At 35.7% G+C, this 26,826-nt stretch overlaps 11 protein-coding genes and 1 non-coding gene across 12 annotated transcripts; 8 read left to right on the top strand and 4 right to left on the bottom strand.

Moving 5' to 3' along the window:
- EV154DRAFT_14877 (uncharacterized protein) lies at nucleotides 1–1,184 on the top strand. The gene is made up of 2 exons (XM_051594099.1): nucleotides 1–114; nucleotides 172–1,184. Exons 1-2 carry the CDS (start codon nucleotides 57–59, stop codon nucleotides 936–938), a joined length of 825 nt encoding a protein of 274 aa, XP_051453941.1. The 5' UTR covers nucleotides 1–56; the 3' UTR covers nucleotides 939–1,184.
- A 146-nt stretch (nucleotides 1,185–1,330) lies between these two features.
- On the top strand, nucleotides 1,331–4,573 carry EV154DRAFT_427280 (trypsin-like cysteine/serine peptidase domain-containing protein; the record flags this gene model as incomplete). The annotated part of the gene is made up of 4 exons (XM_051596349.1): nucleotides 1,331–1,577; nucleotides 1,654–1,826; nucleotides 1,897–1,988; nucleotides 2,047–4,573. 4 exons carry the CDS (start codon nucleotides 1,331–1,333, stop codon nucleotides 4,571–4,573), a joined length of 3,039 nt encoding a protein of 1,012 aa, XP_051453940.1.
- Nucleotides 4,574–6,027: 1,454 nt separating this feature from the next.
- On the bottom strand, nucleotides 6,028–6,099 carry EV154DRAFT_t100. Its single transcript has one exon. It is a non-coding gene; the product is annotated as a tRNA-Glu (tRNA).
- EV154DRAFT_484989 (uncharacterized protein) lies at nucleotides 6,078–8,826 on the bottom strand (the record flags this gene model as incomplete). Its single annotated transcript, XM_051598713.1, has 4 exons — nucleotides 6,078–6,108; nucleotides 6,980–7,038; nucleotides 8,155–8,398; nucleotides 8,513–8,826. The coding sequence occupies 4 exons, from the start codon at nucleotides 8,824–8,826 to the stop codon at nucleotides 6,078–6,080; spliced, it is 648 nt and encodes a 215-aa protein (XP_051453939.1).
- Nucleotides 8,827–9,683: 857 nt separating this feature from the next.
- On the top strand, nucleotides 9,684–10,737 carry EV154DRAFT_567408 (uncharacterized protein; the record flags this gene model as incomplete). The annotated part of the gene is made up of 4 exons (XM_051606017.1): nucleotides 9,684–9,747; nucleotides 9,804–10,427; nucleotides 10,489–10,596; nucleotides 10,652–10,737. The coding sequence occupies 4 exons, from the start codon at nucleotides 9,684–9,686 to the stop codon at nucleotides 10,735–10,737; spliced, it is 882 nt and encodes a 293-aa protein (XP_051453938.1).
- Nucleotides 10,738–12,216: 1,479 nt separating this feature from the next.
- EV154DRAFT_427236 (uncharacterized protein) lies at nucleotides 12,217–12,735 on the top strand (the record flags this gene model as incomplete). The annotated part of the gene is made up of 2 exons (XM_051596347.1): nucleotides 12,217–12,264; nucleotides 12,322–12,735. 2 exons carry the CDS (start codon nucleotides 12,217–12,219, stop codon nucleotides 12,733–12,735), a joined length of 462 nt encoding a protein of 153 aa, XP_051453937.1.
- Nucleotides 12,736–14,458: 1,723 nt separating this feature from the next.
- On the top strand, nucleotides 14,459–15,681 carry EV154DRAFT_539694 (Gtr1/RagA G protein conserved region-domain-containing protein; the record flags this gene model as incomplete). The annotated part of the gene is made up of 7 exons (XM_051604366.1): nucleotides 14,459–14,476; nucleotides 14,526–14,625; nucleotides 14,678–14,744; nucleotides 14,794–15,016; nucleotides 15,074–15,169; nucleotides 15,229–15,559; nucleotides 15,611–15,681. 7 exons carry the CDS (start codon nucleotides 14,459–14,461, stop codon nucleotides 15,679–15,681), a joined length of 906 nt encoding a protein of 301 aa, XP_051453936.1.
- A 282-nt stretch (nucleotides 15,682–15,963) lies between these two features.
- On the top strand, nucleotides 15,964–16,841 carry EV154DRAFT_427214 (uncharacterized protein; the record flags this gene model as incomplete). The annotated part of the gene is made up of 4 exons (XM_051596345.1): nucleotides 15,964–16,142; nucleotides 16,195–16,243; nucleotides 16,293–16,617; nucleotides 16,675–16,841. The coding sequence occupies 4 exons, from the start codon at nucleotides 15,964–15,966 to the stop codon at nucleotides 16,839–16,841; spliced, it is 720 nt and encodes a 239-aa protein (XP_051453935.1).
- Nucleotides 16,842–17,848: 1,007 nt separating this feature from the next.
- EV154DRAFT_520755 (uncharacterized protein) lies at nucleotides 17,849–19,128 on the bottom strand. The gene is made up of 3 exons (XM_051602847.1): nucleotides 19,073–19,128; nucleotides 18,787–19,020; nucleotides 17,849–18,733 (listed from the first exon to the last, which is right to left on the bottom strand). The coding sequence occupies exons 1-3, from the start codon at nucleotides 19,110–19,112 to the stop codon at nucleotides 17,940–17,942; spliced, it is 1,068 nt and encodes a 355-aa protein (XP_051453934.1). The 5' UTR covers nucleotides 19,113–19,128; the 3' UTR covers nucleotides 17,849–17,939.
- Nucleotides 19,129–21,291: 2,163 nt separating this feature from the next.
- EV154DRAFT_14627 (uncharacterized protein) lies at nucleotides 21,292–22,068 on the top strand. The gene is made up of 2 exons (XM_051594087.1): nucleotides 21,292–21,605; nucleotides 21,668–22,068. Exons 1-2 carry the CDS (start codon nucleotides 21,341–21,343, stop codon nucleotides 21,763–21,765), a joined length of 363 nt encoding a protein of 120 aa, XP_051453933.1. The 5' UTR covers nucleotides 21,292–21,340; the 3' UTR covers nucleotides 21,766–22,068.
- EV154DRAFT_520747 (periplasmic binding protein-like I) lies at nucleotides 21,292–25,328 on the top strand. Its single transcript, XM_051602846.1, has 17 exons — nucleotides 21,292–21,605; nucleotides 21,668–22,060; nucleotides 22,128–22,220; nucleotides 22,279–22,372; nucleotides 22,427–22,563; nucleotides 22,640–22,706; nucleotides 22,766–22,859; nucleotides 22,909–23,026; nucleotides 23,083–23,106; nucleotides 23,166–23,181; nucleotides 23,234–23,379; nucleotides 23,436–23,730; nucleotides 23,794–23,805; nucleotides 23,858–24,140; nucleotides 24,191–24,246; nucleotides 24,305–24,725; nucleotides 24,773–25,328. The coding sequence occupies exons 2-17, from the start codon at nucleotides 21,775–21,777 to the stop codon at nucleotides 25,277–25,279; spliced, it is 2,649 nt and encodes an 882-aa protein (XP_051453932.1). The 5' UTR covers nucleotides 21,292–21,605; nucleotides 21,668–21,774; the 3' UTR covers nucleotides 25,280–25,328.
- An 861-nt stretch (nucleotides 25,329–26,189) lies between these two features.
- On the bottom strand, nucleotides 26,190–26,775 carry EV154DRAFT_539692 (Ctr copper transporter; the record flags this gene model as incomplete). Its single annotated transcript, XM_051604365.1, has 3 exons — nucleotides 26,190–26,382; nucleotides 26,434–26,702; nucleotides 26,752–26,775. 3 exons carry the CDS (start codon nucleotides 26,773–26,775, stop codon nucleotides 26,190–26,192), a joined length of 486 nt encoding a protein of 161 aa, XP_051453931.1.
- Nucleotides 26,776–26,826: the final 51 nt, after the last annotated feature.

The following is a 26,826-nucleotide window of genomic DNA, read 5'->3' as shown; positions in this document are numbered from 1 at the left end:
CAGCGTTTTTCTTTTTTTCCTTTCTTTTTTCTTCTTCTTTCTCCTTTCATACAAAAATGTCAATGGGTAAACCCAGTTTACCATCTATTCAATTTCTTTTACAAGAAGCACCTGGTAAGAAAGATAGAAGAAGCGTAAAGAAAAAGAGACACTAAAAGAAAAAGGAAATAGGTCCTAGCAGTACTTATGAGGAAGTAGTTGTGAATGCGACCCCGAAAAGACAGTTTGGACATCGAAGTACGAGAAGTGTAAGTAGTCTTCCTGTAGACCTTCAGAGCCTATCACTTCAAGCACCAGAGGATAGAGATAGGGTTGAACCCTATAGAGGCCTACCTTTTTCATCGGGAGAGAAGACACCTAGTTGGATGATACCCAATGATAATTCACCACCACCAATAGTGTCTTCCACCCTTAATACGACAACTACACATAGAAAAAAATCAGGTCATGGACGATCTGTCTCTGAATTTACACTACCTCCATTAAATACACCCATTCCTCATCATCAGCATCATCGTACATCCACTCACCGAAGAGCTGTGTCAGCCAACACAGTTGACTTCATGCTGAGTCCACCTACACCAGCAACATCATCCTCATCTAATCCAACCAATAGTAGCATTCGAGCACAATCATATAGCCCCAAAGAACCCACATTATCTTTTATACCTTCCTCTTCACCTCCCATCCATAATTTTGATCAACAAGACCTCGATACTTCTGGACGGTATGTATGTCCCTATTGTCACAAGAAGTTTTCAAGACCTTCCTCATTACGTATCCATACCTATTCTCACACCGGTGAAAAGCCTTTTGTTTGTACGGAGCCTGGTTGTGGAAGACATTTTAGTGTACAGAGTAATATGAGACGACACTTGCGAGTGCACCGTTTGGGTAGAAATGCCAATAATCTGGAGACAACAAATGAAGAGGATTAGGTGCACTACACACATTTATATATATATAAAAACACACATACTGAGAGAAAATAAACTGCCCAATCAATTTCTACATATGTACGTCATTCGTCATGCATATCTATTTTTGCTCTTTCCTCTCTCTCTCTCTCTTTTCTCACAAAAGGTGATCGTCAAAACACACCATTTTTTATTGGTTGCATGAATTAATAGTGATATATATTATGGTAGAGGGTAGATACCAAGGGTTTTTATGAGAAAAAAAAAGTTTCATCCCCGCTTCTGCTTTAAAAAAAAAAAAAAAAAAAAAAAGTTATAATCATTCTTTTTTTATTATTATTATTCTTATAAACAAAATGGACGGCTATCAACACCCACTTGAAGTATCCGAACCACCACAAGAGTTAAATACGATGGCGTTGGATACAAATGAACCAACAGCAGATAGTAAAACTTTACGTGGCAGATCCAAATCGGTGGCTTTAGGCACATATGCCTGGACTTTAAACCCACCTCGTCTGCCTATCGACTATACGGCTGCACCTCAAACTAGTGTACCCTTCAAAGCCAGATCATGGGAGCCCACTTTAGAAACTGCTATTAAGGCCATTGTCTCCATTAAAGCAAGTCATGTAAGAAGTTTCGACACAGAGACCTCTGGTAAAAAACACACTATTTTTTTTTAGCGTTTTTTTTTTTTTTTTTTTTTTTTTTTGTTTACATTTTGTTATATCAGGTGGTTATACGGCAACGGGCTTCATTGTGGATGCTGAACGAGGAATCATCTTGACAAACAGACATGTTGTCTCTCCCGCCCCTATTGTAGCTCAAGCCGTCTTGACCAATTATGAGGAAGTCGACCTATTACCTGTCTATCGTGATCCTGTTCATGACTTTGGCTTTATGAAGGTTTGTTGTTATCGTTATTGCCATAGTGACGCCAATAAGAAAGGCATGCCTAAAACTCGTCTCTTCTTAGTTTGATCCTTCTCGCATTAAATTCATGGAACTTAAAGAAATTAAACTTTCTCCCGAAAGAGCAAAAGTGGGTCTTGATATTCGTGTTGTTGGGTAAAAAAAAAATACACATTTTGCATGATTTTCTGTAATACTAAAAAAAAAAAAAAAGTAACGACGCAGGTGAGAAATTAAGTATCTTGGCTGGTACTTTAGCTAGATTGGATCGAAGAGCGCCTGAATATGGTGTAGGTGAATACAATGATTTCAACACGTTTTATCTCCAGGCTGCTTCAGGTACTAGTGGTGGTTCTTCTGGTAGTCCCGTCTTGGATATAGATGGTCATGCTGTGGCTTTAAATGCCGGTGGTGCCAGTCGCGCGTCCTCCTCTTATTATTTGCCTCTGGATCGTGTTCAACGCGCTTTAACCTATATTCAACAAGGCGTTATCGTTCCCCGTGGTACTCTTCAAACAGAATTCGAATATTTACCTTACAACGAGGTACGTCGTCTTGGTCTCAAGGCTCATATTGAGGAAAAAGTACGTCACAAATTTCCCGAAGAAACGGGTATGTTGGTTGTTCGTTCTTTACTGCCCAAGGGTCCTGCCGATGGCATTCTTGTGCCTGGTGATATCATCATTGGCTGCAACGGCAAGATGGTGCCTCATTTTATTGCCTTGTTTGCTATCTTGGATGACGCCGTCGACCAAGAAATTTCGCTCACAGTGAGTCGTGGTAAGAAAGTCCAGGATGTCAAAGTCACTGTCCAAGATTTACACTCGATTACACCCAACAAATTTGTTGAGATTGGTGGTGGTGTTGTTCATGAACTGTCTTATCAGTTGGCTAAATCCTACTCTCAACCTACCAGTGGTGTCTATGTTGCTACTTCGGGTCATATGTTAGCCAGTGCCAGTGCATGGAGAAAAAGTATTATTGTCAGTGTCAATAATATCCCCACACCTGATTTAGACTCGTTTATCGAGGCCATGAAAAGTCTGGCTGATGGCGCACGGGTTCCTGTGCGATTTTATGCGCTTCATAAAGCGTACAAGGATAAAGTCATGATTATGCATGTTGACAGACATTGGCATAAATTCAGACTGGCTGTCCGTAATGATACAAACGGACTCTGGGATTTCACAGATATGCCTCCACCACCTGCAAAAATCCCTTATGCCCCATCCACTGCATCTTTCCCTCCTTTGGATGCATCTTTGGCTTTGGCTCAAAAACTGATGCCTTCCTTTGTCGCCATTGACTTTTATTTGCCTTATTTAGTCGATGGTATGAAGGCTACACAATTCTACGGTACAGGGTTTATTGTCTCCACAAACCCACCTTTGATCATTTGTGATAGAGATACAATCCCTATTGGTCTTGGTGATATCTTTATTACCTTTGCCAATTCCATCATTATCCCAGGTCGCTTACTTTTCTTGCATCCTTTTTACAATTATGTCATCTTGACTTACGATCCTGCTTTAATTGGCGAAACACCTGTCAAACCACTCGAGTTCAATACAGATGAACTGAATCAAGGTGACGAAATCAACTTTATCGGAATCGGAAATGATCATTCTGTCGTGATGAAAAAGACCACCGTCTCAAGCGTCTCCAATATTGGTACAAGAGAATGTTCTCCGCCTCGCTGGCGTGCCATGAACGTGGAAGGTATAAAAATTGACGACTCACTGAACTCGCAAGGTGGTTTGATCACCAACGATCAGGGTCAAGTACAGGCGCTCTGGGTCAGTTATTCATCCCAAAATGAAAAGGGAAAAGATATTTCATTCATGTCCGGATTACTATCTTCGCTGGTCAAACCTACCTTGGACAAGTATTTACAGAGTGATAAGTTGGTATTTAAAGGATTGGATGCAGAGCTTTGGACGATGCGTATCGCAGCTGCTCGTACATTAGGTCTCAGCGATGTCTGGGTCAAGAAAATTGAAGAAAGTGGGTCTACACGCCATACGCTATTATATGTGCTGAATATATTGGATGAGCGTAGTCCTTGTGCCAAGGTTTTGAACGTGGGCGATGTCATTTTGAGCGTGGATGGAAAGCTCGTGACTCGCATGTCCCATATGATGCTTGTGCATCTACAGGACACGGTGGATATGGTGATCCTACGTGATGGTAAAGAGCTGAATGTAGTCGTACCCATGAGTGAATTCAGCGGTTTTGAAACTACACGCGTGATTGGTTGGCAAGGTGCGTTAATTCAACGACCTTATAAGGCTGTGCTAGAACAAGTCCGGAATGTGCCTGCTGGTGTGTACGTCTCCTGTACACTGTACGGCTCCCCTGCATCCAACGTACTTCGTCCAGGTGTCTGGATTGTGGAAGTGCAAGGCAAACCTGTCAAGGATCTCGACTCCTTTTTGCAAGTGGTTCATTCTCATGAAGCGGAAATGAGTCGTCGCCGTCGACCCAGCTATATTCCTCCTGTGCAACGCACACCAGAAGAACAAGCACAATTGGAAAAGGAACAAGACGACGAAGTTTTGAAACCCGATCAAGACGAAGACGATGATGATGATAATGACGAAGGATATATTCGTATCAAGACAGTGAGTCGTAATGAAACTGTCCGTGTCGTTGCTGTTAAACTTGATTTACATTATTGGGATTCCTGGCAATTGGTCCATGATGATAAATCCATTTGTGGCTGGTCTTCACAAGATTGTTAATATTTTGTTTATTGAAAAAAAAGATCTTAGTAGTGTACATTCTTTTTTGTTTTGTTTTGTGTTTTTAACATATTTATAAAGTATTATAAAACGTATATTATTGCTTGATATTTAGCCTTTAAAATCTATTGTAACAATGTGGACTATCTTAACTTCAACTTTATTTTTCATTATGCTAGATTTTAAAATCGTGTTGCTATTGCTTACAACCATCTTTTCATATTTAAAACCATTTTCAAATTATTATTTATCATTTATTTTGTTAAACCAAGGGTATCGTTACCGATCCCTTAGTTCATCAAAAACTATTGTTACTGGCAAGTTTCAGTAAAAGTAATAAAAGAAAATAAAAATAAAGGTTTAAGATAAAAGTTCTTAAAAAGTGAGCACCAGACTATATAGTTGTCAACTGAAAAAGATAAAGTATATTTATATAATAGGGTAATTTATACGACGAAATCAGATAAAAGTGGTATTCGAAGGAGTATAGTTAAATACGTAATGGAATAGCTACAATGCTGATTTTACAGAAGGAAATTACAAGCAATTATAATAAATACAAAATCACAAAGACTTAAAGTATTAAGACTTATTCAGATTAAGGTAAAGAATTTTATGGTCCTTTTATAAGAAACGGACCAAAAAGCAGTCAAAAAAATAAAAAAAACTTAGGTCAGAACGACAAAAAGTGCCGTGTAACACTATATAAAGCTTAAAGTAAAAATCGTTTAGAATTTACCATATACATTATATTATAGTCTACCTATTAGATATCACATCTTATATACATATGACTGGCCTATGATCCATTCTGTCTCCCTAGAAAATTCAAAAACTTTAGTCTCATTTTCGCTATAACCGTTTATCAAAACCTTTTTTCTTTAATTATTAACTGGATTTTTACCGTATATAATGATTTATATTTCAGTTCTTAAATGAGCACCACGTTGTTTTATGTAAATACTTGATAAATATATATGGTAACGAACCAGTAAAGATAAATAAGATAAAAAATTTGAAATAAAGTTACAGAGAAAAGAAAAGGGACTAGACTTCGATTTTTTAGGGAGACAGACAGGTAATTAGTCAATTTATATGAAAGACATAAGATTTGATAGGTTAGATATAGTAAGAGTTTATTATAATGATGTAGATAAAAAACTGAATGGTTTATTTAAATATAATGATTTTATGGGTTTACATAAAAGTTTATCTCAAGGATCGGTGACGATATCCTTGAATCAACAAATAAAAGATAACTAATGATATAACAACTAAACGAATTTAAAATAGAAAAGGAAAAGGTTGTAAGATTTTGCAACACAACGCTGAAAGTTAGCTTAATAGAAAATAAATTTGGTTGAAAAAAGTAGCTGTTGGACCGAAGCTACGACACAGGTTTATTAGAAAAGTATTACGTAAGCAAAAAAAGAAAAAAATTAAAAAATAGATGTTTCCCCAACGGGGAGTCGAACCCCGGCCGTATCGGTGAAAGCGATAAATCCTAGCCGTTGGACCATTGAGGATGATATATACTATAAAATTTAAAATTATATATTACACAATTAAAAATTAAACCCCCGTCACGTGATACACACGTGCAATGCATATGATTGGGTCTAATATTAGCCCACCAAGGTTTCGAAAAGTCATTGACACTCCAAAAGGACATAGCATTAATTATACTGAGCATACTCATATAAAAATAAGACAGAAATCCCAAAGCTTATGTCACATCAAAACGATGTGTCTAGTGCTCGAACCGAGATTTTGTACTCGAGCTTGCGCCACTTTTTTTGGGTTCGAGCGAGCATCGATCGAAGCTCGCTCGGCTAAAATGTCGATAGTAGTCACTTTAAAGTTAAGGTCCTTGAAAGACTAGTGATGGCATTTCCCCTTGATTTTAATCTTTTCTTCCCTTTACCATTTTTTTTTATTTATGCTCTAATAATTCCAACTAAAATGCTTTAGACTTTATTTAATTGTACAACCAACAAACACATTTAGTATAGAAAATGATACAGTGTTGCACATTTAACCCAACTAAGCCAAATTTTTACAGCAATCATAGTAACATGACGTAGCAGAATTAATTTAAACTTTCATGTTCACAAATCCAACTGTATTATAATTTATGATTTATCCGAATTTGGTTTTAAGGCTGGTGAAAAAAAAGTTTTTTTTTTCTTTTTCCACCTTCTATTTCAATAAATAACAATTTTATTATCACTTTGACGTGCACTTTGTGTAATAAAAAGGGCGAGCAAGTTCGAGCTATTGTATTTGCAACCGAGCCGAGCTTAAGAAACTTCGAGCGAGCTTCGACTGGAACACAATCGAAGCTCGCTCGAGAGTTTCGATCCTCATTCCGAACACTAGTATACATTCTTGAATTCTCTGGCATACTTCATGTCATCAAATGGTTCAGGTGGTATTGTTTGTAAAATGTCAATGTCGCTCCTGTGCTAAAATCGCACTTATAAAATACAAAATAAAATAAATAAATCGTCGATCCCACATGATCGACTCATATACCTAATACAATATCATAAAAGAAAAGAACATCAAGTATAAAAACTGAGTTACTACTTTAGAACTCAGTTTGGCTTAAGATTTCTTAGAACCATCGTCCTCTCAATTCTGACAGAACAATAAGACTAGTTCGTTGTTTACGAATCAATCCAATCATAAAGGCAATGACTTCTTAAATTTAAGGCACCATCGGACATGTATTATACCACCCAATGGTACCTTCACTAACTATTAGATAACCTTTTAAACCACAGATCCCAATAACTATAAATGCCCTGCCTTCTACTATAATGTACAAGGTCATTCAGTTTTAAAACTAATAATAAGAACAAAAGCCTACAAGCACTATTAATCTTATTTACCTGTTTTTCATCTATTTTTTTCTGTGTTAAACAAAGTTTCTCCACAGCTCCTTTCTTTTGGCAGTTCAACACTCGGTGGCAGATCCGATGGCGTTGGCATTTCGTCATAATCAGTGTTGTATTGCCACCGGTAATTATGTAGACATGTCTCCGTATACAAAACGCCTGCACTTGCTAGATTTCGAACTCTTTTCAAGTTTGGTTCATTTTCGATTGTTGGTTCAAGGATTCTTTTGAACTGTTTTTGAGTCTCTTTAGTGATGTGGTGACCTAGCAAGGCTATAGCCATATTAGAGCTAACAAAGGTTTATCCATGCTGATACTATTTGTGATATAAGCTTAACAATAAATGTCATAGTAAGACTATAGGGATATTACATCACAATTCTAATTTAGTATGTCTGAGAAATACTTAAAATTTAGTTTAAAGCAAAGAGAGTTAAGAAGACTTAACATTTATTAGAACAAGACTAAATTAGTGACTATGTAATAATCGTATACATTTTTGGTTAATCAATGATAACTTCAAGATAGTACTAGAGATATGAACACAGCAGACAGTCTTTTATATAAATACTCGTATATTTCATTTATTAATAAAGGACAATCTTATAAACAGTCTCAAACTACTTCTATAGTCTTTTTATAATTTAAACCTTACCTTAAAACACAACAAGTGACATCCACCAAGCTATCGACAGTAGATTGATGGTCTTGAAGATGATGATCCAGGGCTTCTTTAGCAATTCTGTAAATTAGTATCACGGTCAGATCTTCCTTGTACTGCAATCCGAATAAAGAGCATTTTTGTTCCATAAGTACATAACTTAGCGCGAGCAAAGGAGGAAGAGGTTCAGCGTTATTTATGCTGCTGTTGTTGCTATATGGGTCAATGCTATTTGGGTCGTTGGTATTTGGGTCGTTGTGATTGCTATGAGTATCAAGATAATTTGTAACAGTTGTAGGGGTAATGATTAAGTGTTCCTTTGCCTAAAAGTCACTTGGCAGCCGTTTTAAATATGGAGCTTAAGAGCTACAAGAAAACCTTTTGCATAGTTCTGCCCGCGTGCTTTTGATACAAATCGTGAGGACAACCGGCTCTATATTACAGTATTCATCATACATATTACTGCAATATTGATTCAATCTGTGTATGTAAGCTTTGTCGACAACGTTTTGTATTTCGATTACGACAGGCGGTAATGATCCAGTGATGGTGGTGATAGGAATTAGAAGAATATCCACTCGTTTTCCGTCCAGCCATTCTCCACTTTGGGGTTTGTAGTTACCAACTGCATGCTGGCCTATATAAATTAACAACATCAGTAGGAAACTCAACAATAGTTTACAGCTATACATACCAACTAAATCTGATACTACCGGAACTGACCGGACTGACTTATTATAAAGGGCCTTTTATATTTTCAAAAATGAAGGCGACAAGAAGAAAAAGTTGGTTAAATCATTTATGAAATGTGGTCAATTTATTCTCAAGAAGCTGGTCAAATTAGCTTCAAACGCTTGGTCAAAAATTCAGTAAATTGAGAGTGGAGGCACTGTATGTAATACATAGTGTAAAAGCAACCCTGGTCAAAGGAATTACTAAGGATTCGAAATTTAGACACCCCCAAATAAAATGGAGGGGTCCTTATCAGGAACCGATACAAGGAGTGGTTTGCATAAGCAAATCCTGAGGTCAACGTCCCATTAAGTCATGATTCAAATGACAACTTAGAATTTAATAAGACTTATATTGACGTCACGGCTCATGTTAGAGAAATTGGAAGAGCTATGAGTCTGATAAATCAAGTAATCACAATACCTCAAAATTTAGATCAAGATTGTGCTTATGCTGTTATCAATAATGGATTTAAGGTTCACTTTAAGGAAAAATCCCAGAACATCAGTTGTTTTATATTTATTAAAACGAAATGTCATGTGCAGTTACTCCTACTGAATGACATTTATCGATAGAATATTTTTAATGACAAAAAAATTATCATTTATGGGACATATACTTATTTCACTATTTATCACAGGCTGTTATGGCTATTTACTTAAATCAAACGAAACGTTACCATAGCGATACCACAACGTAGCGTAGGTCAAAAAATATGTGGTCGGAGGACAAAGTCTGATACGCCTGCAAAAAAATGGGATCAGCGACTTGAAGGGGAGTCCCATTTTTTTTCTTTTTTTATATACATACAGAAACGATGCTTCGTAATAAGATTTTCGTGACAAGTCGACCCAATGGCAGTACCCTGAAATGTGTAAAAGGTAGATGAAGCTTGAGAAACGAAGAAGAGGAACGATTAACCAATGAGTGATTTTAGACATTTTCCAGGTTTCAAACAAGGAATTCAATCAGAAAATAGTAGATGAACGTTTAAAAGAAACTCAGGGAGATCTTGTTGGCGTGTGCATTCCTTTTGAGATCGATACCAAATATTATACAGCCAAGGTTGATTTTTGGCTAGACGAGATAGTGAAAGCATCAGAAAAGGAAACAATCAAAGCTTATTGTGTAAAAGAGTCACAAGTGAGTAAAGTCATCGATGCATTCATTTTCATCTTTGATAAATCAGACCCAAGTTCGTTTGATACAATCAAGAATTGGTCATCGTTCCTGGATCAGGCTGAGCCAGGTATCAGACTGTGCATAGGTACTAGTTGTAAAATCCCATTGAGCATGAAACAGGACGCCGAAATTAACGATTGGTGTCTTGCCAATGCATTTGATTATGTTGATATGGATGAGACCACCGAAACACCAATGGATAAAGTTGGTATGGAATTAGCCGTAGAAATTATCCAGACCAACTTCTGGGATGGCATGGTAAAGAAAAATGTAAACGGAATAGCCGAGGATGAGGATTTACTACGCGAAATTCAAGAATTAAAGCTTGAGCAAAATAAAGATATATTAAAGCTTGACAATAATGATGAGGATTTAATCGGTGAGTAATTCAATGTACTTAATACTTTGTTGTTCTGTTTGGTTAATTTGTGTTGATATAGATATGCCATCCTATTCCGAAGTAAACCGTATGAGAGATCAATTATTCGGAGGTATTGATGAGGATGATGGATTAGATAAGGCATTTGAAGCAATACAATCCATGAGAGGTAGAGTACAATATAAGAACAAACCTACATATTTTGTTTGACAAGACTTCATTAGAACAAGGTAAAAATCTGCCCGACGAAGAACGCCGTAAAATGGCAGCTCAAGTCGCACTTTCATTTGCTGCTCAGCTTGGATTATAAATAAATAAATAATGTCCGTGCTATTTATTTAGACAGAGATTTCCGATTATCTTATATTATGAAAAGAAGCAAAAACCAATTAATATTAACATTAGTAAGGACAGACATAATCAAAAGTATCTGACTATGAGTCAGTTGGTCCAAGCGTTTGTTAATATATTTAACAACAGGTCATTGTATGGCTAAAACTTTTTTGCGTGTATCACTCTCTAATCGGAATAATTTTAATTTAATAATGTAGCATGTGCCTCGCTCAAGATAGGGTGTAAGTGCGAAAAAAAAATAACGTTTACCGGGATTCAAGTAAAATATTCCCAGACTGAGAGAGAATATTCATTATCTCTAGTGCAAATAAAAGAAGGCCCCAGGCACTTTGTTTTACGCCCACCTGAAGCTTACACCGATGAAAGGACCTAAATAGGTAACCATTATAGATTACTTCTGTCATTAAGAAGAGAGGTTGTACAAGAAGTTTTTATGTAAGAATGGCAACTACCTGGACGGCCCACGTGCTACAAATATGCAATGCAGGGTTATTTTGAAGGAATAAAATCATGGCAATGACAATATGAACAAAAGGTTTGTATGGCTAGTTTATCTTTTAAACTCACGTGAGTAGCCTGTAACACAAAATATAAGGGCAGCATAATGGATGACTTCCAAAATGCAAAATAGAATTAAATAGAATAGACTTAATTTTTTGGGTTGTGTAACGTGGAATTAACCTTAAATTTCACCGCTTAAATTTTTGAAGTTAATTCGACCACCCTACCCCCCCGAATTAAAAAAAATTAACAAAAAAATCATCTTTCTATTAAATAATTTATTTCTGATAAACGCTAATAACATTCAGATAATAAATATAAGATCTATGAATAATATTTATCAAAACAGTTTATTTATTTGGCTCTTTTACGCTTCTGAGAACCGTCTTTTTTGCCCTTTCAGGAGAAGTAACAGTGAGTTGCTACTGTGCATATAAAACTGATGGGTTTTAGTGCGAACGGAAGGAGCATCATTGATAATAGTTAAACTATCTTGGTTACCGGTGTCTGGATGTATTCAAACATCATTGTCATCTGATAATATAGCTGTTTAGGTAGAGTTTTGCATATATGGTACGGGTCAAAAAAGTTAATTCTATTTTCAGTGTTTTGGAACAGAAGTAAAATTAACTCGGAAAATCAAATTTCCGAAGTTAATTCTATTCTATTTAATTCTATTTTGTATTTTGGAAGTCATCCAATGATTGTATAAAATAAAAAAGATATAATACGAGTCATCAGTTATCTTCCCACGCTGTAGCAAGATTCAGGTACGTGACTTTCTTAAAGGAATTTAATTCTGTTGTTATGTGTTGGTCATTTGTTCGTATAAACCAAATAAAGTTATTCTCACCCTTTCTCTCTATTCCTTTCTCTTTCTTTTTCTCTGGCTTTCTCGCTTTCTCTTTCTTATTTTCTTTCTTCCGTCGACATTATGGAGCTTAATCTTTGTTTGTACTGTGAAAAGAGAGTTGCAGACGATGTAAGTCTATCATCGTTTTATTAAAGCAAAGTATTAATAAAATAACCTTTCCTTTAGAATATGGCGTTCTGCTCAATTTCATGTCAATCAAACGAGGCCAGCAAATCCTATGGACCATCAATTGCTTTCAACAATAATAAAATGCAATCACCAATAATTAGGACAAGTAGTAAAGGACAGATGCCGTACCAAATGTCTTATCATAGACGACCCTCACTCTCTTATTCGACAACTACATCAACGAATGATGGTAGAAAGAAGGATTCAATGCATCCGACCAGCTTATCCTCCTCTTTATCAACAAACCGACCGCCTTTCTTTCTAATGCAATCTATATCAACGTCATCATCTTTTTCTTCTTCTCTATCTGATGTATCCGTTTTCTCAACATCGTGTTCATGCGAAGATAAAGCAGGAAATATTTGTCCTCCCTACCACATCACACGTACTACACATAATATCGCATCTTAACAAAATACTGTATTTCTCCCACACACATTCCTTTTTATTTTCTCTACTTTATTTTCTTATGAATTATGCCCTTTTTGTATATGCTTATTCCTGTTTGTTCTTACTTTATTTTTTATATAGATTTCTTGCTTTTTATTCCTATTACTATCCTCTCCTTATACATACATGTATATATTTAACTTGTATACTATATACATGGCAAAACAAAAAAAAACACAAAAAACCTTTTGCACATAAAAACAATAACCAAAAAAAAAAAAGTACTCGTTTTGATTATCTATCTGATGCATAATATGTGCCCTTGTCAGATGATCCTAATCAGTTGACGCGGTAACAATGAACCAATCGCCGTAAGAAAAAATGACGATTGACTGATCCTCTTTTTCTTTCTTTCGTATTTCTGCTTTTGGTTTAAAATCGATTATTCCCCCCCCCCCCCTGATAAGTCTACCAATCGCTTATGTAGGAATGACATGTCAACTTTATGTTAAGGCCTGCATGTATTTTTAAACCTGGATAACTAAATGTGCCTACAGGAAAAGTTACCGAGGTATCAAAATTTTTTCTTATAAAGAAATGTAATTTATATAATGCCATTACAGAATACTAGTATTTGTTTATAAATGTCATGTTTTTATTTTTAACACTGAGTTACGGAAAGAGAAAAATAATTTCGGAAGTTAATCATTTGGTGCATATCACCATTTTCATGTTACACAACTAGCGGGAACATGATAGTGTTGATAAACATACTTTTCGTGTGGTGAAGTTTATCGCCGCCTAGTTATTTCTCTCCATAAGACGAGAAAAACAACCACAAGTTATTGAACTTATACTCATCGTTGATAAAAAACTACCAGGTCTGTATTAATGAACGAAACTAGACACTTGCTGGAAAAAGCATGTAACTGTACGGTAATACAGTGTACCTCCACTATCAGACAGTAAGTTTTCATAAGAAATAATCCATGCTAACTGTCATTGCTTGTTAGTACTTTTTTTTAAAAAAACTTTTTTGATCTGCTGTATCAGAACTCTGGCGTGAAACAATTTTGCTTTTTTGCTTTTTGATAAACGAGTAAATATGAATACGTTTCTAGCTCTAAAAAAGAGTGGTTCTATCTTAATGGGCCATTTCAGTTTTTCATTGGCCTGCTCTTAAACTAGAAATTGTTACATAAAATGTTAACTGACTTTAATTTAGCAAATATAGTTTATATAGTAGTAGTTGTAAAGGTTTTACATGTTTGAAAAGCTTGATCTTTTAGCAATTTCATTCATCATATTGCTTTATATTCTCTATATGATATTGATGCATGAAGTTTGTTGAGAGCATCTCGGTAGTCCTCTTTGATGATACATCAGTCAGATTATAAAGTAGTTCACACATTTAATTCTGATTTATATACAAACTTTTTTTTTTTTTAGCTGTCAACGATATTGCTTTTGATTGATATGATGACGAGACGGGGTTTTATTATAAGGTATTATTCAAAAGGAACATCGATCCTATCACATGTTATCATTGTTGGCATATGTTACTTAACCAAACGAGCTCCTTTTCAGGGCTAGAGAACTGCCAAAACCATTGTACGTTCTATAATCAACGAAGAATTTCTGATTGTGGTAAGCATTTATTTTATAAATTCTGACTTTTAATTTATTATACTCTCTCCCAAGTTTTTAGATGCACTTTTTTTTTTTTTTACCAAACATAAACAATATGAAGAAGAAGGAAAAGGTAACTGTACTTTAAAATGACTTTGGTAGCTGAAACTAATGCTAAATAGGTGTTGCTTATGGGCAAAAGTGGGTCCGGAAAGACTTCGATGCGGTCTATTATTTTTAGTAATTACATTGCTCGAGATACAAGAAGACTTGGTGCAACTAGTAAATTACAACAAGTCATTTATAATTTTCCCCCATCCTAACTTGTATATAGTTGATGTCGAACATTCGAACGTCAAGTTTTTGGGAAATTTAGTGTTGAATTTATGGGATTGTGGAGGGTAAAGAGAAGCTTTTGTATTTCAGACAGACCCATTAACACGTTTATAGTCAAGAGGCCTTTATGGAAAATTATTTTGCTTCACAAAGAGATAGAATTTTCAAGAATGTTGAAGTGCTCATTTATGTGTTTGACGTAGAAAGTCGAGATTGGGAAAAGGATCTTCATTATTATCAGTCATGTCTGGAAGCCATTCTTGCAAACTCAAAAGAAGCTCGTATCTTTTGCTTAATACATAAAATGGATCTTGTGCCAGAAAATCAAAGAGACCAGGTATATAGGGATTATATTATGGGGACGTACGTTTTTTTACTTATATTATTCACTCAGATCTATGAGCAAAGAGTGACCGAACTTCAAAAACGCTCAGAGCCATTGAATATTCAAGCCTTTAGAACTTCCATCTGGGATGAAACACTCTATGCTGTATGTTTTAATCATTTCACTTGTGCATCTGGTATTCATGCTATTATTTTTATATGTAGGCTTGGTCCAAAATTGTGCATTGTTTGATTCCTAATATCCGTGTATTAGAATCACATTTAAGTAATTTTTGTCGTATTTGTGATGCTGATGAAGTAGTATTATTTGAAAGAACAACATTTTTAGTGATTGCAACTGCTGCCACTATCCCACATGGAGATCATCATCGATTTGAAAAAATCAGTAATATTATAAAGCAATTTAACCTCGGTTGTAGTCGATCACAAACAAGATTCAAGAGTATGGAAATAAGAGGCAGTAGCTTCACTGCATTTATCGATGTCTTGACTAATAATACCTATGCCATGATTGTCATGTCAGATCCTAATATACGTAAGTGTATATCTTGTAGCTATGTATTTGCCCTTACTAAACCCTTATTAGAATCTGCCGCAACATTACTCAATATCGCGGCTGCTAAAAAACACTTTGAAAAGCTTGAGACAACAAGATAGTCTTGTTCAAAAAATTACCATATGATTGTTAACGAAATAAATCTATCATTATATAATAAAACGCAGACCATTCCGTCATTGACTAAGCGTAGTGACGTCGAGATTGCATAACTATTTTTGTAACCAACACAACTTTTATTCCTCTTTGTTTTCTCTCTTCTCTTTTGTAGTATGGTTCAACTTGTACGTCATTTTGCACCTCATATATTCCGACGTCATATAAGGACCACATCAATAACAAAAGGCTCAGATTATCCAACACGATCGCCTTATGATGATGCCATGAACACATTTGACGACATTGTAAAGGAAACTGTCGCTGTCACAGGAAAAACCGTTGACGTACCTTCACAACATCATTTTGATACCTACAATATTGTTCAAGATTTGCAAACACAAGGGTTTTCTAAAGAACAAGCAGTCGTGATTATGAAAGGTATGAAGTTCAAGTTACGAGAAAGGTATTTCATTGGCAAAACTTAAAAATCAGAGTACGCGTTAATAGTTCTACAGTGTTGCACAGCTACATCAAGAATTGCTATTGAAGTCAGCACTTGAAAACGTACGTCTATCAAACCGAAAACACACAAGATTATTTATTTAAAAGATAGGAAAGTTATCTGTTCTCAGCTGCCGTTTCTGAGTTGAGAACGGAAATTCAAATGATGCGGCAAAAGGATACACAAGCATTAAAAGCAGAAACTTTCTCAGTGACAAGAGAGGTAGAGGCCCTCGCACAACATATCAGAGAGGATGTCGATTTGATAAAAAACGAAATTGCACTTGATATGGACAACAGAAAGAATGAAACAAGAAGTGATCAGAAGGAAATCGATATGACTATTCAGGAGCTAAACAGTAAATTCACTGTCAAACTAGGCGAAGTTAGAACTGGATTAGAGTCGACTCGTTGGGAAACAATCTGGAAAGGATTAGGTTTGATCAGAATATTCTTTTCAACTGTAACTGAACTGACAATTTTTTTTAAAAAAGCGGGGGTAGCTGCTTCAAGCTTAGCTATTGCTACGATAGCCTACTTTTTGACTAATTTTGCGGAGAAACGAGATCAAGAACAACGAGCACAAAAGTTGAAGAGAAAGAAGCAAATGCAGGAGGACGCCAGAAGTGCTGGTTTAGTTGACATGGATGCTGTTTATTGAGATCCAATAGCCGACCACCAATCACATGCTCTTGATTTATGCATTATAAAAAAGCAATAAAAACCTCTTCTCACACTATCTATTTTTCTCTTCCTCTTTTTGAAAATGACAAGAAATCAACGAAGGCATTCTTTTTCAAACCAGAAAGAGTATAGTATGACAATATCTGATACAAACAATAATGATGATGACAGTATCACTGTATTAGGACCCAACGAATTGGGTGAGAATACATTCCCGTTAACTGAAGAAAATCTGGCTATTCACACAAACAATGTAAGTGCATAATTTATTATTACAATGTTTATCTCGATTTCTTATTTCCTTTTATTAAGTTCCCACCGTCTAGAGAAGCTCGACGTCGACAAGTTCGTCTGTTTGTCGAGGATCAAAGGCCTGTCGTAAAAATGTATCTGATTTTAGAAAAGCAACGAACACAAGAAATGGAATCTTTAATGCCAGATGAATTTCCTTGTATCAAATATACTCAGCAAGGAACAGCAAAAAAGAAAACTTGGTTAAAAAGATTAACACACTGGATTTATAATAGGCGAAACAGGGGTCATCAAGATATATGTCAAAAGCGTGACTCTGGAATATCCTTCTTTAGTAAACATCATTCGACAAGATCATCAAGAATTGCGACTGTGCGACAACAAAGTAATGATTTTGCTGCGTACAAATATCCTAAAATGGCACGAATTTTTTTAAATCATGCTGATACCATCTCAGCTTAAACTTCCATCACTGTATATATATATAAATTATTATGACTAATAAAACAAACACTCCTAACTATGAAAATATATCCTCTCATAAATTATTGCCGTCATTATAAGATCATGTCTTTAGAAATAACACTAACCTTTTTAACTGGTGTTGACATTGTAATTGTACTGCAACAACAAAAATTCAAAACAAACATACGTTTACGCGGAGATGAATTGAAAACGGTTTATTATGCATTGTCAGATCATGGTAGCGGGGAGGGAGGAAAGACATGTAAGTTTAAGTTTTACTTTAAACATTGTATGAGACGGGCTTTATTACAAAAACTAAAAAATAACTATGGTATTATGGTACATTTAGACTAATACACTAAAGAGTGATCACTCTTCCTTCATCGCTACTTTGTTGTGCAAGTTCAATCACACGAATACAGTTATAACCATCTTCGGGTTTGACAATCAAGTTTGAAGGATCCTTTGCAATGATAGATTGTGCAACATTATTATAGAAAGATAAATAATCTCCCTTCTCGGTATCTACTTTACCGGTAATATGAAGCCCATCGATGTCGGTATTAATACAACCATAACGATCACTTGACTCGACACCGTAGTTAGCATCAGAAGGAACGAGACCAGCTTTTAATTGATCTTCTTGAACATCCAAATGCTCCTTACGGTAAGTACCATTCATACCGCGAAGATTGAAACGCAAGACGGGAGCATGACGAGCCAACATACTGGATCGAAGAATGGCCTTGAATGCGTTTTTATAGCCCAAAATAATAGTGAAATCATCAGCAATATCTGTTTCTTGTAATTGTCTTTGATTACTGACAGTTGCATACACAGTGTCAGGCATACCAAAAGCAGCGAGAGCTTGATCAATTAAATGAGCCCCAAGATCATAAAGCATACCGGAACCGGGTGCATCGTTTTGTTCTCTCCAGCCGGCCTTAACAAAATTACGGAAACGGTCGAAATGCGATTCAAACTCCACCAGGCGACCCAAGTGTCCACCCTTCAATAATTTTTTAACAGTCAAGAAATCACCATCCCAGCGACGATTTTGATATACACTACAAATAAGTCTTGTCTCTTTGGCAACCTTGGCTAATTCGGCAGACTCGGCTGAGGTAATAGTAAAAGGCTTTTCAACAACAACTAAAGAGATAAAGATTAAAACATCTATTTTCATGCATCACATAACACTTTACCATTTTTTCCATTCTTCATGGCTTCAAGAGCTAAAGAATAATGGGATCCATTAGGTGTGGTGATAACAACCAAATCAATTTCTGGGTCGGAGAAAAGATCCTCTGTACTTCTAACAACATTGACCCAAGGGTACATGTCCTTGGATTTGGTGCTATTACGTTCAACAACAGCAGCCAAGTGCATGTATGGAGAGGACGAGATTAAAGGGCAATGGAAAACGCGGGCAGACATGCCTATCGTGGTGTCAGTCTCTGAAAAAAATCCGTCTGTCTTGTTTTATCTTACCGAAACCAACAACACCAACATTCACTTTATTATCTACCATTATTATAATTAACTTTTTGATTGAAAGAAAAAAAGAAAATGAATATAAAAATCCCGTCTTATATGCACGCTAATTTTGTAAACTAGTAGATCCCCGGGAATGGGCGGGAAATTTGTCATTACTAATACCTTTAAACCACTGTCACATATTAACTTGAAGCACCGTCGTCCAAGAACTTTGAATAAAACGCAGAGCTTCGTGACTCATAGAAAAAAACATAACACTGAACTACAGGTCGATGAAGTATGTAATGCATTGATGGAAACATAACGAATTTGCTGTAAAAGATTGTCTAAATAACAATTAAATGGCGGAATCGTTAATCGCAACAGAAGATTTTGTATAGTCTACGAGCCATTGAAAAACACGCGATAAACTAAAGGCCTATCTGAGTGTATGCGGTCTCAGTGGTTTATTGTTAATACCGTGAGCAGCACGATAATAGAATAACTACTTACATATATTTCTCTATATTCGTTATTGCTTTTATAGTAAAATATGTACATAGTATCAACAACGAGGGGCGTAGCGTCAATGAATAAGGACCAGAAGGCAAGGGACGAGAAATGTCAAAGGTAGTTAGTATAGACAGCTTGCGAGAATTTCGGTTTTTTTTGGAGTCGATGCTGAAAAGAAGGGTCATCAACGGTGAATAATCCAAAGCGAGTATACAATTGTTTAATTAGAAACGCTCCTTGTTATTGAGACAAAAGGCATGACTAGATGGAGAGGACTCAATAACGTGGCTATTCCAGGCATTTTGCCAAACAGTTAATTTGAGAGACCATACAAACAAAAAGCGACCAAGAAACTTTAATACTTGTCAGGTCAGTGTTGGGAAGTGATTGGGCATAAATCGATGATGAATGTACATACATACGAAACATTTTCTTACGAAGATAGCGGTAGAATATAATTTGATGATGACTTCCAAACTAATGGTGAAAGCAGAATGCCATAATATAATAAATTTATGGTCAAGGAAATGTGCGCACCATCGACAATAAATCTTAGTGGTTAAGAGACTACCTTAAACATCAGGTAGAACGAACAAAAAAAAAAAAGTAATATCTACGACTGAGTGTTATCAGAGTGAGACAAAATGGTAATAATAAATAATAAGGGCATCAATAAGAGGGCAAACAGCAATTTGTATTAGCATTTTAAGTCATAAACAATGCTTGTTCTCCGATTCTAGTGTGTAAGATACAGTACTAGGTAGAGATGCTAGGAACCGCTGCAAAGCTGACGGATGAGGGGCAATTGTGACAAGAACCTTCGGAATCATTAAACATACAGTCGTTCTGAATTTCTATTGAAAAAGAAAAGTTAGATCGAGAAGATTTGGATCTTACAAAGTGAGATAGAGTGAATGCAGATTTTTATACTTAAGTTTGATTTGTGTTTAGGGTTCGTAACTTGACTATGATACCACATATATATATATATACATAAAAAAAACTCGATTAGCCCGGCTGATTTAGTTTAGTGTCGTCATAAGAGCTACTACTATAAGGAAATGTAATAGCTACAAAGTGAAAATTAAACCGAGCGACATTACTAGAGCTAAAGAGACAGCTCACGTTATGAATGCTATCAGTCAAACGTTTATGATATTAGCTTTTACACAGACATATGGAAATGCAGCTTAGTGCATTTTGTTCGTCTGACAAACTTTTTGTGTGTTCATACAAATAGGTCACAACTATCTGATAGATCGTATTCCGTAGTCACCCATAAATAGGGATTTTTTTTTACGGCGCACAGCCGGTCTTGTGGAAAAAACCAGAAGTATGAGTGTAACGCGAAATATCCTCGTGTTGTACCTGGCAAATTGGGAAAATTAAAAACTGTCTGTGGAAAAAAAAAATAGAGTTAAGCCCTTTCTTTCCTGCTCAATAAATGAAAGTTGACTCAGACGTTTAATAAACATTTTTAATTCATGAACTGATGTATATTCACATTATTAGAACTCACTAGCCACCCTCATAGTTGTTCAATCTATTTTCCTGCCAAAAAACTAAATTTTAATTTTCTTAAACCCTGTCACACAAAACCGTTTGGTTCAGCTTATTTCACTTCCGTTCAAATAAAGTGACAATAATGAAAACTCCGTCGATTTAATTATAAAAAATGATCGAAAACGCCGGTTCCAACTATCTCTTTATTCGTTTATCTGTTTTTTTTTTACAAAAACATAATAATTACACATAAAGACATATCAAGATATGTTCATTGTTTATATATTACAGTTCCTGCTCTTTATACATGCTGCACGATCGGCGCTTTTAACTCCGAATCAACAATCAAAAATTGCAAATCAATCATCTATAGCATCGACAGACAACCAAAAACCTGTATATAAAATAGGAATCATATTTCCAAATGCAACCGCGGTGAAGAAAGATGATGCAAACTTAGCAAATATGATTTTGTCAAGTGAAGTAGCCATTCAACTTGCTGCAGATAATATTAAAAGCAACATTTTAACAGGTACACGACTTTTTTTTTTTTACAAAACTTTATTAAGATCGGGATTATTCATTTTGTCGTAGATGTGGAATTGAAATTTACGAGATATTATTCTGATCAGAGCAGCCCAGGAAAAACATCATGGACAGCTGTTTCAATGATAGAAGATGGAGTCGAGTAATTATCAGCAATGTTTGATTTGTTTTATGTATTGAAATTTTTTTTTAGTGCTGTTATAGGCGACATGGTATCTGAAATGACAGAAGCTTCCGCATCACTGACAGGCCTATGGCAGATACCCCAATGTTCTTGTGCTTCAGCTTCTTTAACCCTTTCAGACAAAAAACAGTATCCATATTTTTTTAGAACGGCCGGCAGCGCTGTTCTTTTCGGCGAATCGCTTGTTGATTGGGTAAACAATATGAAATGGGATATGTTTGCTCTAGTCTATACTAACGACTTGATTGGACAACAAGGTAACAGTAGATTCATGATTGAAAAAGGAAATAATCTAATAGAATAATATACAATGATATATAATAGTGTTGCAAGCCATGTCGAGTCGAGCATCAGAATATGGAATCACAACCATGACACGAATTCCTTTATACAGTTTAAATGAAAATAGAATCGAAAGTAACACTTGTCAAATTAAAAAAGATAACAAAGCAAAAGCTAAAATGACTGTATCTAGAATCACTATCTACACTAGAGGAGTCTGGATGTCGAGTGGTAGTACTAGCGGATTCAAGAACAATAGACCAAGTATTAATTCTGAAAAAAGCAATGTAACGTATTTAAGCACCAAAGTTAAACAGGAAAGCTAACTGTTTGATTTACAGGCAAATGGGACTTATGAAAAAAGGATGGGTATGGGTAGTCATGAACGATATTTCACCCGTGCTACTTGAAAAAATCCAGTCACCCGAGGAGCTTGCCATGTATGACGGCCTCATGTTTATTAGCGGGTTATGGGATTGTAAGTGGTAACACAAAAGTCAGCGAGCTGTAGCTTTTAATTTTCATTTCATTGACGATTTTTCTATATCTTGCAGTAAAGGGCTTACCGGAATATGATAATCTAAACCGATTATGGAAAACGCAACAAGTTCCTGATGATTTGTAAGCGTTAGAAATGTTCCGGGTTACGTTTCTAATGATATTAAAATTTTATTCTGTAGTACAACAAAAGAAGATTGGAGCACATTAGGTCTGTCGTATAATGCACCATCTGCTTATGCATGTACTGAATTGCTTGCACTTGGTCTCAGCCATGTACGTAAATGATATACAGATTATCAAATTGAAACTCATTTCTTTTCAGGCCTTAGACAATTACCCAGGAGGCCGACCAGCGGGCATATCAGATCTCCGGAACTCTGCATTTAATTCTTCAAATATGACACCTTACTCTTACAATCTCAATTACACTGGGCCTTCAGGTAGTATCCTATGTTCGTCTTTGGTTAATTTTACTAAACTTTCTTCAACATTCAAGGTTATATGGAATTTTCCGAAGAAGGTACCCTACAAGATCTCCGTTTAAAAAACAATACTCATATATTTATTTTTTAATATTAGGAGATCTTCAATCCGGGTAAGCCGTATGTTTATTTACTTGTGAAAATAAAACTAATTTGTTAGTGAAGCTACTTTGAATTATTATATATGCGAAAAGGTTTATCTGTACCTTATGCTACGATAAAAGTAAAAAAATTTGAATTTTATCCAAATACTTCTATTCTGTATCTTGGTCCTTCGACAGAAAAACCTACAGCAATGATGGCGCGATATGGTACTTCTCTTGTAATAGTGTATATATTTAGATAAACTAATATTTGTAATTATTAGCCTTAAACCCATCCGTTCATAATGCAGCTGGTATAACAGCATTGGTGATTTGCTCAATTGGTATCGTTTGTTGCAAAAGCATGATGGTTTTGATTTTTTTTTATCAATACTTAAAGCCAATCATGGTCTCAAGTCCTGTTTTCTGTTATTTACAGCTTAGTGGTATCTCCATGATATATACTTCAATTCTTCTATACCTTGGAAAGCCGAACGTTGGGAAATGCATTGCAGTTGTATTACTTACCGTAATTGGTTTTGTGTTAGTAATTGGAAGTCTAATTGCCAAAAACTATAGGTATGTTTACATAAAGACTAATTTGAATGGGACAACACCTAATGCTTTCTTTATTTTATACAGGATATATAGAATGTAATTAATCATACAACTTTAGCACTGCATGTACCTAACGTAATACTGATAGATTCCAGAATGTTTTTACTGTGCGCACAACAAGGTTGAAGTCATATTATCTTGTTCGTATTGTCGCTCTGTTTGTAATAATTGCAATCTCGCCTCTCATTGTCTGGTATGCATTATATCCTGTCGTAGTAAAGGACGTAATGGTATCAAATACAACTTATTGCTGGCTATGTACTTATCCTGCGGCAAAAGTAGGATACTGGGGCCATATTACCATCAGTGAAATAGTTGTTTTGATATGGTGCTCAATCCTAATTATTATATCTGCGTTCCTTGCATTTAAGGTAATATATATATACTTTTTTTTTTCGTAGTAGCTAAAGTTAAACTATAGACGCGAACTGTCAGTAGCAAATGGTCAGAGACTACACAGATTACATATGTTAGCTAGTAAGTTTGACTGAAGGTTAAGCAGAATGTTTATCATTGCTAATATTTTTATTTTTAGCAATACAGGCATTGCTTCATTAGTGGCATGCCCTGGTTTTTTTTTATCGACAGAAAACTATAGTATATCTATGTTCTTGAAAATATCAAGCGTTTTATTCGCAGCAACGTTTACACTTGTAGTACTCTATCTCCCTAAGTTTATAATAATCGCCCGCCATATTATCAAGCATAACAAGAAATTGAGCCTTTACAGAATGAACACGTCTAGCGAAGTAGAATTAACAAAACATACATATTCAACCTCATCAGATGAAAAAGTCAACCTAAATTTGGTGGCACGAAACCTGTTTGATTTTACTGTAGAAGCCCATGAAGGTATACTCCCTGTAAAGAAGTTGGCTCGTTACGAGTTTTTCTCAATCTGGGAATTGAAACACATCATTCTTGTTCCACTTAAACGGTTTTTTGTTTTATCAAATGTAGGTAAAACAGATGTAAACCAATCTATATACTAACATCGAAATAGAAAACTGGAGATGGAGCTACGATGCATGCTTATGTTGACTGCGAAATGGTAAATTCTACCGAAGAAAACCATCATATATTCCGAGTAAGAACGGATGCCGGTTTAGTTTTCTTGTTTCAAGTGAGTGACAATACTGCACTTAAAAGATGGATAAAATGGTTTAAAGGAGGGGCACCTGCTTCAGATAATAATACAGCCAATCAAGTTGCTATCGCAACAGAAGATCAGCAAGTTCTACCATTAGATCAACTTTCCCGACCCAAAATGCAAACAGCTACATTTGGTGTGGGTGATTCATCCTCTTCTGTGGCACAGCCATTGGTTGCAGCGTATTCATCATTTTATAGTACAAACCTAATGACAAATTCCCATCAACAATCCCGAATGAATAGCGAATCATACTCTACAATGCATGGCCAATCCATGTTAAGTTCTCAACCTGAACAACCTATGGGAGCCAGTAACTCGTTTGGCATTATGGATTCGAATTGGCAGCGATACCCCTAAGAACTATATAAAAGTATTTTTCTCCTTCTATTGTTTTTTTCCAATATACAGACGATCAAAGATTAAAATATAAAAGAATGAACGCATAATAAGGCAGAACAGGGTTTATTGGGTTTATTTTAACGTTACGAACATACAGTGCGGCTGGCAAATTCTGTCCGTTTTGAAAAATACTGGCCGTTTGTGCCAACTCAAATTGGCTCAACTGAGAGGCCCAGCTATGGCTAGACGGTTGACGTTGTTTACACCTACGTCTATTTTTAATTTTTATACTTCATTTTTAGTCATACGTATTTTTTCACGTACTTTTTTCCATTGACGTCCCATATTATCTTAACTTTTCTTAAACTTTATAGGATAGTCAACTTTGTTTTTCATAAAATATGCTTCAATATCAGTACATGCCACTACTGAAACGCTGAAGTATAGTTACTAAGTTCAGAATTACTTGTACCTATTTTGTCACAAAACAATACCAGTTCAAGAGGAAGACCTGTAGGATCTACTGCAAGAAGAAATAACAATTCTTCGAAAAGAAGAAATCCATCCGCTTTGAACATGCCAAAAGAATAACAAGGTTTTGTGGAACCTGTAGACAGTCAGGACACGACACTAGGCAATGTTCCCAAAGAGCCATGTCGCAAGCTACTCGCTCGTGTCAACAATCTCAATAACAGCAATAATCACCATGATCATTTTTATTTTTTCTGTCACATAAAAATCTCAATCGCAATTTTTTTAAAAATTTCTTGTGTGTAATAGGCCAAAAGAAATTGAGGGGGTGAAAATAAGAAAACAGGGGGTGAAAATAAGAATTCTCAAAAGTAGTAATATCGGTTAAATATCAAGTGTAAAACTGTAACCATTCCCACATTATATATGCAGGAGTTAAATGTTCAGGATACGAGCTTTAGTGACATTGAATGTCACGACTAGCTTTTAGTTTGCCTTGCCCAAATATAAAGTGGCCGAAACCTGCACCAGCTACTGTCGCGATCATTAAATACCCATTATACGTCATAAATACAAGCATCAACCAAAAACTGATGGCAACTAAGGCTGCATATATTAAGGATCTTAATGCCCCTTGTTTGCACGATCCTCTAAAAAGTTGAATTTAGTATACATACCGCTCCATACATACTAGTATTTACCTTATAACATTCTCTTTTCTAAGAAAATTAGATCCATCTGTAGTCTCAAATTCCTCTTGATCTCCCACTAGCGATCGTTGATCTGATAACTTTTTCTTTTCCGCCTGTGACCACTGATCATCAAAATAACTTGACCATACACGAAGGTACTCATATCCAGCAGCGATACAAAATACTACGATACAAGATATCAGCAGGTCGGTTGTGGTATTAATATGCCACCATTCAAAAACTACACAAACGTCTTTTATTTGCCAGTTGAAAAGCATCTATTTAAATTGGTTATTTACTTGATCATGATAAAAACTATATATTTACATTCATGGCGCACATGGCTGGCATGGTGTGACCAGGCATTTCGTGTTCACCCATGTCATGACCTGGAGTCAAACC

The sequence above is a fragment of the Mucor mucedo genome, assembly GCF_025094135.1.
Source record: "Mucor mucedo strain NRRL 3635 chromosome Unknown EV154scaffold_104, whole genome shotgun sequence".
Taxonomy (NCBI): domain Eukaryota; kingdom Fungi; phylum Mucoromycota; class Mucoromycetes; order Mucorales; family Mucoraceae; genus Mucor; species Mucor mucedo.
Note: the sequence above shows the minus strand (reverse complement) of the source record. Positions and strands in the feature narration are given on the sequence as shown.